At 35.7% G+C, this 16,050-nt stretch overlaps 2 protein-coding genes across 4 annotated transcripts; both read right to left on the reverse strand.

Moving 5' to 3' along the window:
* Positions 1-5,332: 5,332 nt before the first annotated feature.
* Positions 5,333-6,712, reverse strand: LOC126592873 (phytyl ester synthase 1, chloroplastic-like). Of its 2 annotated transcripts, none has more exons than XM_050258667.1 (3): positions 6,449-6,712; positions 6,260-6,345; positions 5,333-6,127 (listed from the first exon to the last, which is right to left on the reverse strand). In XM_050258667.1, exons 1-3 carry the CDS (start codon positions 6,518-6,520, stop codon positions 6,028-6,030), a joined length of 258 nt encoding a protein of 85 aa, XP_050114624.1. In that variant the 5' UTR covers positions 6,521-6,712; the 3' UTR covers positions 5,333-6,027. The 2 variants fall into 2 exon arrangements, with proteins under 2 accessions (XP_050114624.1, XP_050114623.1); XM_050258666.1 differs by having other exon boundaries at positions 6,260-6,348.
* A 1,318-nt stretch (positions 6,713-8,030) lies between these two features.
* LOC126592850 (uncharacterized) lies at positions 8,031-16,004 on the reverse strand. Of its 2 annotated transcripts, none has more exons than XM_050258634.1 (19): positions 15,840-16,004; positions 14,603-14,712; positions 14,214-14,369; positions 13,673-13,738; positions 13,462-13,551; positions 12,542-12,841; positions 12,255-12,352; positions 11,956-11,991; positions 11,705-11,825; positions 11,370-11,606; positions 11,100-11,195; positions 10,901-10,966; positions 10,748-10,786; positions 10,537-10,671; positions 9,962-10,323; positions 9,622-9,715; positions 9,314-9,505; positions 8,946-9,064; positions 8,031-8,541 (listed from the first exon to the last, which is right to left on the reverse strand). In XM_050258634.1, exons 2-18 carry the CDS (start codon positions 14,699-14,701, stop codon positions 8,966-8,968), a joined length of 2,286 nt encoding a protein of 761 aa, XP_050114591.1. In that variant the 5' UTR covers positions 14,702-14,712; positions 15,840-16,004; the 3' UTR covers positions 8,031-8,541; positions 8,946-8,965. The 2 variants fall into 2 exon arrangements, with proteins under 2 accessions (XP_050114591.1, XP_050114592.1); XM_050258635.1 differs by having other exon boundaries at positions 15,845-15,999.
* Positions 16,005-16,050: the final 46 nt, after the last annotated feature.

Below are 16,050 nucleotides of genomic sequence, written 5' to 3' on the forward strand. Positions count from 1 at the left end.
AAATTGTTACAAAAAAACAAAATGATTACCGAAAAATTTGACTTTTGAGTGTCACCCACTTTTATCTAGAACTTTTATTGTGTGACAGAATATGAGGGTGAGAGCCGTGAGATATCGCATTCACATATTATAATACAGATTGCATAAATATATAGATATTTTATTTATCACAAACGTTACGCGCCTCTAATATTTTTTTAAAATGTGTTTGATAATGTATAAACAAAAATTGTGTTAACTTTTAGTTACAGGGCACATGTCACATTTTTTTCAAGTTGTCATGACCAAATAATGATGATATGTTTTGATACATTTATCTAAAACAAAAGATTAACAATATCTACGTACTAAAACATAAAGCTTACTTGTAACGTGATGTTGTCATTACCAAATAATAGTATCTTTAATCAGGAATGCTAATTTTCAAACACGATGAATTTTATTCTTACCTTTTACCCACAACATCTTCCTTATCGTTTTTGTGTGTTCTCATCTTTTGCTTTTACTATCTAATCCCAGTAAGATTAATCTTGGTGTATCAACACGATTTGTGGCCATTAAAACCTATATAAGGTGCATTTGAAGAGGGTGGCTGTCAATTAAACGAAAAAATTAAAGAGTCATACATGATTAGTTGAATTGCACAAACAACAGCAAATGTCGATAATTCTCTTAAAATTGAAAACTCAAATATGCTTAAAATAAAACAAAATGACATCACAGGCCATAAGAAGCCAATTTAGGGCTTGTTAATAATTCTCTTATAAGTGTGTCACTACTACAAAACCATTTAATAATGTCGCTATTATAACCGACAAAAAACAACTATTACTGTCGGATATTAAGCAAAATCCGACATAAAATGAGTGCAGTGGCGGATATATACTAAGTGACATAATTGCTAATTTTCTGACAAAAAGTACACTAAAACCGACAGAACTTTTATGTTGATAATTCTCTTAAAATTCTCTTAAAATAAATCAATAATTCTCTTATAAGTGTGTGTAAATGACTTTTTCGACAAAGCTCCGCAGAGTTGAAGATAGAGCAAACCTACATTTAATTAGACAAACTAGTCTTGATGCACTCGCTCTTGTAAATAAAGTAGCAAAAGCCATAGTGAAAAGAAAGCAAGGATAGGGAGAAGGAGACCCAGAGACCACCGGAGTAATAAATCGGCCACGCTCCCCTTCGCAGCGGCCTCCTCAGAATCCACTAAGCTTGGTATATTTCGTAAATTAAAGAGAATTCGTGGGTTCTTCTGCAAAAGGTCCGGCCACCGGAACCATTTATCCGGTGATCGGAATACCCCAGTCCCCAAGAGCACTGAACAGAAGGAAGAAGAGGAGTTATTGAATTTTTTTTTTCTTTTTCTTCGTCGTTTCTGCAGAAGATTCAAATGAACTATTTGGTCGCTTCGCTTATTTTATCTTCTTTTTTTTCCAATCCTGTTTTTACCTCTTAATTTGTTTATATATGGCTGGTTTTGTGGAAACTATCCGTGATAACAAAACAAAACATAAAACTGAAGTAAATGGAACAGTTGTATTGAGGAAAACGTGAGAGCGGTTGTGTGTTAGAGAGACGAAGGGCTGGTTTGGTTTTGCTGTGCTTTGAAAAAAAACTGTTGTGAGAATAAGCGACTGTGAAATAAATCAGCAGGGTGTTTGGTAAACTTTTTTGTAAAAATGCTTTTGGAAAGAAAAAAAAAAGCAGTTTGATAGTGGGTCTTTTCATTAAAAGAGCACTGTAGCTCCGTGTGCTTTGAAAAAAAAAACCTGTTTTCCAAATCTACAAATAGCAGCTTCAGCTTTTTCCTTTGATTTCAGCTTATTCTCACAGCAGCTTCCAAAATAAGCCATTTTTTTTCAGTTTACCAAACACCTAAAACCCTCACAGCTTTTTTTCATGAATGTTTTTTTTTTAAACACCTCACTCCCAAACCACCTCGAAGAGGAAGAAGAAAGGGGTCGTGGGTTTTTATCTTCTCTTTTCTTTTTCTTTTTCTTTTTGTTATTTTTTAATTTTTTTTTGGTTTAACATATTTTTCTTTTTTGTTTTTCACAAAAGTGTCTCTGCTATTTTGTTTCTATTATTTTCAGATGGTTGTGAATTTTTTTGTTTGAGGGGCTTTATAGTTCAATTTTTTTTTTTTTTTTTTGTGAAGCTTTAAGACATCAAATTCTCATTCTGACTTTCTAATATTAAAGATTGTTAATGAGCATAGAAGTATTAATCTTTCGCCTAATTGGATTATTGGTTCATGTGATAATATGATAGTTAGAAGATAGCTTCTGTTGTGAACAAAATAGGATTTAAGCTCTGGTGGTCAAATCTGTTAGGATTTATACCAAAAATTGAAAATTTTGTCAATTTTTTGTTAATATTAGCACATGAGCCGCACATATTAGGCTAAAACAGAACTCTTCATACACATATTAGGCTAAAACAAACATTTCTGTTAATAGTTAAGACGTGGGGCTGGTTCACGTGCTAATAATTAACATAAAGTTGACGGAATTTTCAATTTTGGGCTAAATCTTAACATAACTTAAATCCTAATTTTTTTTTTACTACATGAGCTATCTTCCAACTACCATATCACCACGAAGACTATTAATCCAATTAAGCCTTAATTTTTCATGAATTTATGATAGCCTTTTTAGTCAAAATGGTCAATTGGCATACCTCACTTTGATATTTAAAATCGATATAAGTGATCCCTAGATTATCAACATCAATAATTTTGATCATGCTATAAAAAAATCTTCATATAAATATGCATTATTACACCAATAGATTGGAACCATTACGTGGTAGTTTAGCTATCACACCAAAAAAATTATGTCCTCCTATCCTCGTAACATGTCACTTTGCCATAGCACTTTTTTAGTGGTGTTCGAGTCTACCTTATTATACATTTTCTCAATGATAATAGTCATCTTGCACTTCTTTATGATTAAAATGAACCAGAACAATATCGAATAACAATTTTAGAGTGGTTATCAAAATATGAGAAAAAGAGTACATAATTGTTAATAACAATTCCTTTTTGAACTTTCAAGAATAAATTTGGTCAAATATAAAGATTTCCTTCCTTTTTTTTACCTCTAAAATGTTATTTGGATGTGAGTATTCCTCGATAAAAATTTAGAGAATGTTTAAATAGAATGCGTTCATCGTCATTATGATGTTTCCGTTAAATAATACAATCTCATACGTAAATTTTTCTCAAAATAATATTGTATTATTTGACCAGAACATTACATAACGATAAATCCGATTTATGCATATAGTTTCACAATTATGAGTGTCCCAATCCAATCACTCTTTCCTGAAGTAGACGGATCAAAGAAAAGCGTAAGGTGTTTTCGTCCACTACCACTATTACCCTCTTAAGACAATTCCTGCACGATTTGTGACCAAGCTTTAGAGCCAAACCCCTAATCAATGAGAAAATGACCATAGGCCAGACCTAATGGGACCACTTCCAACTTTCCAAGGGAGGCAGTTCGGTGTCATTCTCATTCATTTTTGTGCGGTCACGGTTAAATCACGTCAACATTTTATATTAATTTTTTTATAAAGATAATAAGATAAAAAACAATAAGAATATAAAATATTGACGTAGCTTAACCGTAAACACACAAATAGGAGATAATGAAAATAACACCCAAACAGGAGTTGGGACAATCTGCTTCCCTTTCCAAGTCCCAACATCACCGGCCAGGAATCGACACGAGTTGGGACGGGAGTACATGAGAACTTTCGGTCTTTTTGGCAAACAATTACGTTGTCCAGCAACAAAACAGAGGTTATTATTATTTTTTTTTTAAGGAACAACCGGTGACTTGTCACTGTTATCCATCATTTTTGGGAGCCGGAAATACTCATAGAGGCATTTCAGCATTTCTTCGCCACAAGTCTAGCTTTCACGCCAGCATCGAGTTCTGAACCCGAGATTTGCAGTTTTTAATTTGAAGAAAGTCTTGTAATCCGGTCTTTACCGTTGGGTCACCAGCTCATGGATACAAAACAGAGGTTAATTGAATACTACAATCTTGAGATATTTTTCTTCAATTGTAAATAAAAGGTATTTGGTTCGAATATCGTGGATGACGGATGCCAATTTATTCCTCTAAACGAGAATGCAAATCTACAAATCTTTCATCATCATGCGCCTAAATTAATCCGGCCGTTCAGAAGTTCGAAGAAACTTGCTGTTAATTTCTCATCCAACGTCGAAAACACTATCTACCGCCATGCAGACGACCAATTGACAAATCAGCAGCGTCCAGCAAAGCTTCCACATAAGCAACAAGGCACCTGCCCAACAAGGACCAGGCTAACCAGAGCCTTCTCGGCAAGTTTCGGGAGATGCCTCTCTAATGGATTCGGTAATCAATTGATTTTTCGAACTTTACGAGTGTATTTCTGATTACCACGAGGAACCCTAGAAGAATCAATGTTTTTCATTATCTTAAACATGATCATTTGTAAGTGAATGATCTTAGAATTGAAAATCGGGAATAACGAGTTTGCAACCAATTTTATTTCATATTCCGTTAATGTAAATATATCGTTTGATAAAAAACAAAAACGATAATCACCTGCACGTATCAATCACACAAAAAGCTTTGAACTCCGTATCGGTAGTTGACAGTCAAAAATTAAGATGAGCGTGTGAAATGTAAAAATAAGTGTATTGATAGCACTACCCTGGTTTTTTTTTATTTTTTTTTTTGCGGACGTACTAATAAATGTATTATGGACACCTTGCCAATAACTACTATCTAATGCTTAATAACGAGAAACTTTTTGAAGTACCTGGTATTCAAGTCAGTATTTAAGTGTCATAAAACAAATGAAATATCAGCTTGAATATCGGATACTCAGCAAAAATCCCTCCCCAGTAACAGTTAAAGTAAGTGTAATATCATGTAAGTAGAATGTCAATGTGATAGTATCGCAAAACAATCATACAGTATCATGTAGACAAGTTAAAACATATAATAATGCGTGTTAAACTTGAGATACGGGTTATCTTGATGACTCGGTTGCATCAAGTCCATATTTTCGGTCTCACACACGAAAGGATAGCTTGGTCCTGCAGATTCCATATGCCAAAATCCCATCGAAAATTTCTCAAATGATCTTCAATTCTGGGTCTGGTTTTTCACACAGAAGGAATCAAATATGCTATTTCATTATAACGAAACCTAATACGACCTATCTTGTTAGCCAAGCAAATTATGATATCCGACGGAAAACATTACGAGAATCATAAATTTCCTTGGGTTTCTTCTCCAAGTCTCAGACCCCCAATTTCAAGTTTTCTTGCAACACAAGTTTCATTCAATGAACAAAAGACAATAGGAAGAGAAACATGGTAAGGTCCAACAAACTTGGGAACATGAACCAAAACTGAAAATAAAGCCCAGATAACAAGGAACACTAGCTGTCAGCTCGAAGGACTCGCGAACGCCATAGCCGCCATCACCAAAGTCCAAGCAAAGAGCGTATACCAGCAGCAGGAATCCACAAGAAAAAGAGGGCAAACAAAACAACCAACGCAACACCTCCTGCAAAAGCTTCAAATCAACCAAAACAAAGCCCTAAAATTGCAAAAAAGAGGAAAACCAAAATCCTCCAAAGAGATTGACGGGCCACTTCAGGAGAAACTGGTGGGAATAACCAAACTACGACTAATAGAACCAACAGAGACAAACACATGGAAGGAGGCGGCGCAAGCACCTTAGCTGAAACTCTACACACCTTCCGACATGGATTGATGTTGGAGTGATCATTCAAGAAAACCAAATTTTCAAGGCTCAAATGTTGGAACTTCATGTATAGCGGAATATGTCATCCGATGCACTATTCTCTCAAAAACATTCCTATAAGGATCATCCTCCCGCTTCTTAATTAAGTATGCTAAACTGTTTTCAAGGTCGGATTGTATCTGCAAGTACAATTCTTTCGCCTTTTCTTTGTCCTTGATAAGGATCTCCTTCTTTCTTTTGGTTTCTATGGGCATCCCAAACAAATAGTAATACAGTCCCGGTAAATTTGGCAAAACCACTGGATTAAAGACTTCTTCTTTCTCAACTCCCCACTCGACTCATCCCTACAAAACCAGACAACAATTTATTCATGTTTTATTTTTATCAAAAGAAGAAAATTCAGTCTAACAACTATCGACAATTAAGATCAGATCGAGCGAGGGGAACACAGAAACAATAACATGGAGAGTAATTACCTTATTCTTACAGTACCGCGACTCGAGTCTTTGAGATGGTCACTCAGCTTAGGGATCTTCATTAGGGCATTCCTGTCAAGAACCAACTGCTAGATATCCAATTAAGAAAAAAATCCAAGTATATATCTAATCACTACAAGAAATACCTTCACTAGCTTAGCTACTAAGAACAAACTAACGCGAGCTTACTTGTAGTAGATCATCTTCTCCCACGGCCGCAAATGGTACAATTGTGGCTCCAAAACCTGCAGCCATTCTCATGAATTCCGGTCCGTCAGCCAGAATAACTTGTATTCTTCACCCTGCCAATCGATACAAACACCATATATGGGAAGCCGAAACTATAACAGATAGATAAAAATACCAGCCAAAATGAAGTGTTTTTGTAAATTCCATTGCATACACATTTAAAACATGCATAATGCAGGATCTAAAACTATGCTTCTTAAGCCAGCTACTGAAATTAAATTGGTTTAAGATGAAAGTGCAAGGAAGGAAGGAACTTGGAACACCTTGTTATGGACAGCTTCACGTTCGCCGCCAGGATAGAGCAGAACATGTGATTTTGTTGCAAACAATTTGAACAGATTTTTTGCCGTGACAGGTACTGCACCCAATAGTTTGATCACGTCAAATATGGGCGAGCTCGCATGCTTGCCCCAAAACAGTTCTGGATGTGCTGCTCCACGACCCATTGTGTTCTTCTCTCTTTAAAGTTCAAGTGAAGAAATTGGTTCCAATCCCAGGGACACTTCTATGTTGGGTCCAGTTTTAAATCTCAACATGTTAACTGTGAAGCATATGCGATTGCACATAGGCTTGCAAGGTATGGTCTTTTAGTGGAACAAGATTTGATTTGGTTTGAGAAACTTCCAGATGTAATTGCTGTCTTGTTACTAAATGATAAAATTTAATTGTAATGGATGCAAGAACACTTTTTTTCTTTCGACCTGCTTGAAATCTCAAACAAAGTTTAATCAAGCCCAAATATAGGAAAGGATGAAATTGAAGGGAAAAAAATATATATCTTATGTATTTAGTAAGTTTATTAATTTCGTTTACTGACCAGAGGTTTTTTTTTTTTTTTTTTTTGAACAATCTATACTAATGTGGAAATGAGTGGACTTAGCCTCACAATGGGCTAACAATAATGTAGTTTATATTCGCATTTGGCAAGAATAGAACCTAAGATCTTTCGCTTACAAGTAAAGAAAAATACCACTAGACCGTAGTACTAAATGGTTATACGGACCCGTGTTAAGACTGAAAGATTTTTTATGTGGTCAAGCTTAGAGCCAAACCCTAATGGGACCACTCTTAAGACAATGCCTGCAAGCAACAAGCACCATAAGCAAGCACGACCACAAAATTTGCTTCTGCTTCTGGTCCTGGTCCTGGTACAGCTCACTCATTCAAAAGTCGAGCAATCGACACCGGTTCGGAACATAAAGCGCGTGCCGGGTACACTATGGGAACTTTTGGTCTCTTGCCGGACGTTTGCATTGTCTCATGAACAAAACAGGCAAGTCCTGAACCGGAAATAGTTACACAGAGAATGTAAACATAAAATTACAGTAGAGTAATCTAAGAAGCGGGATGTTCTTACACAAACGACATCGAAATCAACCCGGATGCCAATGGCAACCAAAACAAAAGTGAAGCATTACAATAACGAAAGTACAGCCCCAACTCGTACAAAATTATATATACAAGGTAAACAAAGTAAACAAGAAAAACTACCAGTCAATACAACAATTTCTAACCCGTAGAATGCAAAATCGGGATTTCATTTATTGTAAAATCTTTCAGAAGATAAAAAACTACACGAAGGAGCAGAACGAGGTTAATGGAAAAGAAATCTGGAAATGAAGCAGAATGATACTGTCTTATTCTGTGAAACAAATTATAAAAATTCCTTTCACAATAGAATGTTCTATGGCTAGGTATCGTACCCGACAATATAAATCTACAAACCTTCCATCACCATGTGCCTAATCCGGCTCTTCAGAAGTTCGAGGAAACTTCGTGTTGATTTATCATCCAGTCGAAAACTCTATGTACTGTCACACGCAGACAACCAATTGACAAATCTGCAGCGTCCGCATCAGCAACAAAGATCATGATGCTCCTTTGCCCAACAAGGACTAGGCAAACCAGAGCCTTCTCGGGAAGATCTGGGGAATGCCACTGGATTCAGCAATCAATTGGTTTTCAAACTTTACAAGTGCCACGAGCAACCCCAGAATAATCAATGTTTCTCATTATCTTAAACACAATATCACCTGCAAGTGTTAATGACAAACCTTTGAGGTACAGCCCCGTCTCGGTAATTAAGTGGCACAACATTTTTAGGCCAACATCAGTTTTTAAGGAAGAGAAAAGGAGCCATGTTCTAAGACATGTCAATATTGGTTTTTTCAGGAAGATAGAAATGTGCATTAAATTTTGCAGGCATAATAATAAATGTCTGTTAGTAGCTATTGTCATTCTCGCCATCTATAGAAACATATATATATATATATATATATTTATACACGTATCCTATATATATTTTTTATCCTTGTAGATCACTATATACTGCTTAATAACAGTTACCATAAGTGGAAAAGGCATTTTTTACTACAAATTTACAAACGATCTGAATGCATCAAAAACTTGCATATTAGCGAAAGCAAAGGCACCTCACCTCTGGAATCTAGCACAGAATCACCTGCCCTGAATCACCCTGTAATTGAGAATCAGATCCTCAGATTTCTTCCATATATAAGCCCGCACCGTGGCTAAGCTCATGTCTGAGGACAAGACCTGCGCATAACAAAAGGATAGGTAATAACCAATAGCAGTCACAGAACTAGTAAATTGCATATAAGTTCAACCAAGAATACATTTAGCTGCTAATTCCAAAAACAGAAAAAAGCATTTACCACTGTCTTAAACTTTTAGCAGTTATAGTTTTGTTAAATTTTTAATTGCCACAAAAGAATCCTACTAAACAGTTTATTTGCTAATTACTATGCAAGTGATTACGTCCATCCAAGATGTTTGTCCACTTGCCTGATTGTTACACAATATCTCTATAGAAGGCTTAAGCTTTTGCCATTGCTTCAATCCAGATCGGAAGGATCCATCTCCTACCGATGAAAGCTGCACTGGCCCTCCAGCAAGACCAGGAGCAAATGTTGCATCAGGATTGGCACTATCCAATGGTTTGTCAAGGACCATCTTCTCAACAACATAATTAACTACCTGCATAAAATTTCCCGTTAGTAAAGTATAATAAATAGGATGCGCGCACACATACAATAATGAGTACTTGAAGAACTTCCATCCATTCATGAGCTAACATGAAATGCAGAATTTACTTTATGGATTCGTAAAATACGAGGGGCGCTTAGTTTCCCTTGTGTGAGGATCTGGACAGTTGAACCTTCACATGGATGTAGATAAAAACTGCACCTGAAAAAAATTAACAAAAGAATATTTCTTTTATAAGATAATACAAAAGGACAAATATTTCAAACATAATGCCTTCAATAGCAAATTTCGGTCATTGTTTAAAATTCAACATGCACAATTTTAGTTGCAAATTTCAGGCAAGTAATTCTTTTTTAACACAAGCACCATAGTCTACTGAAAACCGAGAAGAGAATTTATTATTCTCGGGCACAAAGTAAAAACTTTCTACTAAAGCAAGGAAGTTACTTGGTATTTTCTCTAGGGGGTAGGCGATTATTCAACACGCAATCGAGACACCACCAGGGAAAGTCCTTCTCATCTTCAGTACCATCTAAGTCAGTGATTTTCTTCCTCCATGGTCCCCCCTGAGAGCCCTCAGTAATAATAGAAGGAGGGGAAGTTGTAGAAAATTCGAAGGGAGGATAGACCATTGAATCATTTTCAGTATTACTATCCACCTCAATTCTTGAATGGGTAATACTTCTAGTAGTAATATCCTTTCCGGATGACACATCCCCATTAGCTGATGCTTGTGATCCAAATCTTTGCTTTCTTTTCCCCAACCAATGAGCCAAGAGCCCTTTAAGGGTTTCTCGTGCTAGATTAACCTGAAGAATTACAAAAAATCATTTCTAACAGATATATTTATTTTCTCAAACAATTTTGTCACGGGGGTACAAAGAGATAAATCGGCTGACTTGGCATAACTAATAAATGGTTAAATGTCACAGTTAAGGAAAAAAAAAAAAAAAAACAGAAACCATAGAACCCACAAAAAAGGGGGCGAAAAAACATAGAATGACAGTCAAGGTTATATCTACCTTGTCATCTTCAGGCTTCCCCACAATGTTCAGGTCTGCTGAATACATCTCTGCCGAAAAGCATTGTGGGGTATCTAAATGTACGGATAAACTTCCAAGTCTGGTATCCACAGTGAACCATGCAGGAATGCTCACCTGAAGCAATAAAGAAAACACTATAAAAATCCATCAATGCTGTCAAGCTGAAATCATTGTAGACTAGGAAGCATACCATCTCAAAAAGCTCTTCCTTTTTCTCCTCAAATTTGACCTGTATGGTACACAATATAAGTATTGTTATAATGTTCCTCATTATGGCATTCGCCTCTAACACTATTATATAAATCTAGTTAGATAATAGAGTATAGGAAAAAAAGACTATAACCTTTCCATAATCCTCAATGACAACACCCCTTGTAATCTCCCACAACTTCACTGAATCAGCAGTGTCCTATCAAGGTCACATTGGTTCAAAATATTTAATTAAGCAATGACATACAGTTTGACAACAAAACTAGATAGTCAAAATAAACTTTAAACAGGAGCATCATCATAATAACATATGAGAAAATCAACATGATTACCTTTGTCAAGACATGCCTTCTATTGTTTAATATTTCATGTTGCACTATTCCAGGAATTCCAGGAATCGTAAAAATAGGTTCTTTATTAACAGGGACCTGGAAAACATCCACAATAACATTAATCCCCAAAACTCAAATGTCTGATGACGTGACAAATATCAAATAAGACTGCGAAGAAAAAGGTGAATAGCTACCATGATAACTAGAGCATGGTACATGCACATGCAACAAGACATAAATTTTGAATATAAAGAACAAAGTAATACTTACTAGGGTTGATCCTTCTAATGACACCCTTGCTCTTGAAAAGGACAAATTTCCAGCCAAGAATGCACCACCTCTTTGAATTATCTTCTGGGGATTACTCCCTTCAGCAGGCCATCTATGAACTGAAGAATCTGTTGTTGCAACCCATATACTATCATCTTGTAAAGCTAACTGCAGAATGGGATGTTCCCCTGTGGAAAGCAAGAGACTCTCTCTTGTGGCCAAGTCTGTCAAGTATAACTGAGGGTATAAACAGAATTGAGTATTAAAAAAATGAGCAGAAAAACTAAACATCCAATGAGTTCTGAGAAGAGAATTTACAAGAGAACTGTACTCACAGAAAGATCTCTCCCACCACTATATACATGACTAAATGTTGGGGTACTGGCAAGTGCCCAAACAGAATCTGTATGCACAGCATAAGAATGCACACAGCGCTGCTGACCAAGATCCCATAGCCTGCAAAACAGAAAGAATTTGGTGAACCATGTTCTTAATAAAATACCAACTTCCTATCACAAAAACAATCATATCTTTCAACTTGCACCTAATGCTAATTGTTTCCATTGGAAGAGATGTGGGTACCAACCTGATCATTGAATCAGAAGATCCTGATAAGCAAAATCTGTAAAAATGAAATTAAAAGAAAGAACACACTGTTAATGATTGTAACCAAAACAAATTGTATGAATATAGCACAGAGAACTACCCAATTAGATGAATAAATAATTCATTATCAAATCAAGGTTGTGACTTGCTTGTTCAATACATTTGCTGTATCATCTATAAAACATATTACAAACTGAACTATCAAGACCAAAAAGTTTAACAGAAATCATTTTTGAAGTGCTCAACCAAGACAGCGTATGAAAAACTTATCCAGCCAACCTTCCAGTAGAATCAATCAGCAGAGCCCTGATATTATCTGTATGCCCTCTTAGTTTCATTTTCTTTGAACCTGTTCTTGGATCCCAAACACGAACAACCTAAACGGCATCAGGATATAATTAATAGTTATTAACACTTTCTGGTAAACCTCACACACTAACTAAAAGACAAAAGAAAAATATTCAACCAAAAGTTGGTACACTTCTGCAGTTTATAAGAAAGTTTCATGTCTTCGAGATAAAAATAATAAAATTAGGACACAGCCAACCCTAGACAACAAAATATACCTTCTCTGTTCCACCAGAGACCAGAAGCGATCCACTATCATTCATTGCCAATGCATAAACTGATTCCTTATGACCTTTAGCAGAGATTGGAACATATCCATGTGGCTGAGTTGTGTGCATAGAAATGCAGTTGCTAGAGCTGATAGTACGTAAACTTGTAATTGCATTTCCAGAACCATTGACAGCATTTGAACTATCATCTTCCATTGATTCACCTGACTTTGCAACTGGAGTAAGAGCTGCTTCAAGATCCCATACAAAAACCTCCCCTCCAAGTCCACCAGAGGCAACAATATTGCTCTAAAATGCATGACACTACAAAAGGATCAGAAACTTTCTTTTTCGATATCATATTCAAGATAAAACTATACAAATACATATGGAAAAGATGTCCATCCATATTAAGTGCATAAACTATTAAAAAACAGCAGAAACATTACAATTAGAACATAAGTCCCAAACAATCATGATTAATCAAAAGAAAGAGAATGTCCATAAAATGCCTATGCGATGCAGCCCACAAAAATGTCAAGTACTGTTTCCTTCCAAAGACATCTACCTCACCCCTCTTATCTTTAGTTTCTTTTCATCCAAACAAGCCAAATGAGTGCAAAGACTAATCACCAAAGGGTGATCATCTGTTCATTAGCAGAATCCCCAAAAGAGTCCTCCACAGACACAGAAAATCACTATCTGGGCAGCATTACCCACCACTCCAAACACTTGTAGGAACTTATTCAAGATTTGAGAAGTTCAAATGAATGCAGAAAGATGCAATCTAAACTATCAGCATATTCAGGTCTTCCATAAGATATGCAACGATGCCACCAAGCAGAACTCGAACTATCAGCATATAGAATGAGTGCAATGACAAGACCTATGCATTCATAAGGCAGATAAAAATTTGATGAGAAAATTACATTTTTCTCTGCGGAAGCAAGGCATGTGACATAGTCAGAATGCTGACGAAGAGTTTTGGTACAAGCTCCGTCTGACATGCAATTCCACATCTGACGTATCCATATGACAGTTGAAATATATAAAAAAATACAAATGAATCAGTTACAGCCATAAAGAAAACACAAGTTACAAAACCAAAACAAAGCAAAACAAAGATCTAGGCCAATGAACCTTAATGGTGGTATCTGAAGAACAAGAAACAAGCGTATTATAACCTGCAAGAACAGCATCATTAACCTGCACAACAGAAGTACTCTGTAAGTATAATTTTAACTTATGCATGCAGTACAGGAAAAAAAAAAGTAAATATCACTTTTTCTTAAAAGTAATACAACGACTGTATTAAAAGGTGCATGTCTGGAGCTACGAACAATACAATGTTGATTCAAAAAACAGTCTAATATTGTGCACAACACAAGAAAGTTTGTGCGCACAACATTCTTCCATTTTGTTTTCCCTTTTAACAATTTGTATGCTGATTGATCTAGTTTAAACATCCTACATGGAAAAGATTCCAATATAAACCGACTCCCCAACCCTGCCTTATATTAAGACAAGAAGAACAAAATCCACTCAAAATTGAAGAGTAAGTAATTCTCATCAATTTCCATGAGAGAAGAACTCTCAAAATTTAAACATCTACAGAGCTTAAATGGCACGTTTTGTTTTAAATAAACAAAACTAGGTTTAAACATAGGAAGAAAATGGTTACCCAATCCACATGAGACTCAAAGGTTGCTGAACACGTAGCAGCATCTTCGGCCAGCGTCCATCTTTTTAGTGTGCCATCACGGCTTCCAGTAAACAGGTAATCACACCCAGACACTGATCCCTTAAGTACAGACAAAGAATTTATGCCGGCACAATGCTGCAGAGAGAAACAATCCAAACGTGGTTAAGCATCTATAATTTAACACTAACAAAATGTTTGATGCAAAATGCTTATGTAGGCAGATTAAACAAAAGTTACTACACGTGTTGTGCCTTTTAAGTCTAAAAGTGAGACATATACTTTAAAATATAAAAGATTTTGTAACAAATAAAAACTTAAATACAGAACTTAAAACAGAAATCAGGAAAAAAAATACAGAATCAATTCACCTTCGTGTCGTTGGCATCACTCAACACATATGTTAATCTCTTCTCTTTACGAGGGCGAGTGGAATTGTTTGTGTTCCCTGAACTACCCACTCGGTGCATCGCATAAACAACTACAAAGAGAAGCATTAAAATTTAATAATCAAAGATTAACAAATAAATGTAAACAATGAATTCCTATTCCTAAAAAGTGACCCTAATTTTAGAATATATTTGGTCCTAGCAAGTTTGTCGAACAAAAGGCATTGTTGAAACTCCAAAGGTAAATATACCACAACGACGTCTTAGTTATCCACTTGAGTTTTTCAATACAACGAAGCATAACATAGGTGACATATCCAATACAGATGATGTAATAAATATGCTTTCTCGACATGTTAAGGAATATTCTATCACGTAATCAGTTCTCAACCTATGATGAATAATTTGATGAACTTATCAATACCTTATGCAACTGCAACTGCAATGAAAAGAAATGAATTAGACACTTAAGAGTTAACACGTATTAAAGTTGCTAATCTCCCAAAGAATGTAATTGGTATGTAGATTACGTTTGACATGTCAAATGTAATAAATTTGACAATCCAACCTCTTCCCACTTTCTCGTGTGATATTGCCGGGAATCATTTTACTGTTTAATGTTTATTTACCAACAAAAACATTAGCTCTTAAAAATAACAGATGAAATGGTGATACTTCTTAGCCCTATACAACACACAGCACCAAAAAACCGCAGAACCTCAAACTCCCCGACTGCCAAAACCCGCAGTTATATAATCGATGAAACACACTATAAAACACATGTATGAAAAAAAAAAAAAAAAAAAAAAACCCCGAAAATAATTGCTGACCATCCAGAGCAATTGCAAAATGTTCTATTCAATAGTTTTCAATACCGCCATTTCAACTAACCCAATACAACTTCGATTAGTCTCAGAATTTCCATGGAATCCGTCAATTTATCCAAAAATTCCCGACTATCACTCAATTTAAGCACCAATAATCAACTCAAAAAATTGACTAAAACAGATTAACCAGGTCACCAAGTCTACTATTAACCCGAACCTCATCCAGATTAAGACCTCAAAAACACAACCAGGATTAAAAAACACAACAACCCACTAATCATATTCGTATCTACCATTCAGATGATCAACTAAGTTAATTACTATTCAAAATGCAGAGAAAACTAAAAATTAATACAAAAATTAGTGAAATTAACAGAGTGGAAAACCCTAACCTTACCAATCAGTGAAGAAATTGGAAGCTCCCTTTTTTTTGCTGCTCCTCGTCTTCTTCTTCCTTCTTCTTCTTCTTCTTCCACTGAGTTGCGATTTCAGAGAGCGGAAATTTTTGGGTGTGGGTTTCGATTTTATTGTGGGCGAGTCCTTTGACTCGGTTTTTTGGGGTTGTGATCGAGGTTAATTTCGTCTTTTTGCGTGAGTATATGA

This window comes from Malus sylvestris, chromosome 12 (genome assembly GCF_916048215.2).
Source record: "Malus sylvestris chromosome 12, drMalSylv7.2, whole genome shotgun sequence".
NCBI lineage: Eukaryota > Viridiplantae > Streptophyta > Magnoliopsida > Rosales > Rosaceae > Malus > Malus sylvestris.

Bases quoted from the DNA above. Each gene is read 5' to 3' on its own strand.
- LOC126592850 (XM_050258634.1), bottom strand. From the start codon at position 14,701: ATGCACCGAGTGGGTAGTTCAGGGAACACAAACAATTCCACTCGCCCT. The intron at 11,607-11,704 runs GTGAGTACAGTT...TTATACCCTCAG, and splicing joins GTGGTGGGAGAGATCTTTCT to TTATACTTGACAGACTTGGC. The intron at 10,967-11,099 runs GTAATCATGTTG...TGACCTTGATAG, and splicing joins GAAGGCATGTCTTGACAAAG to GACACTGCTGATTCAGTGAA.
- LOC126592873 (XM_050258666.1), bottom strand. From the start codon at position 6,520: ATGAGAATGGCTGCAGGTTTTGGAGCCACAATTGTACCATTTGCGGCC. The intron at 6,349-6,448 runs GTAAGCTCGCGT...TTGGATATCTAG, and splicing joins GAGAAGATGATCTACTACAA to CAGTTGGTTCTTGACAGGAA. The intron at 6,128-6,259 runs GTAATTACTCTC...CTGGTTTTGTAG, and splicing joins CGCGGTACTGTAAGAATAAG to GGATGAGTCGAGTGGGGAGT.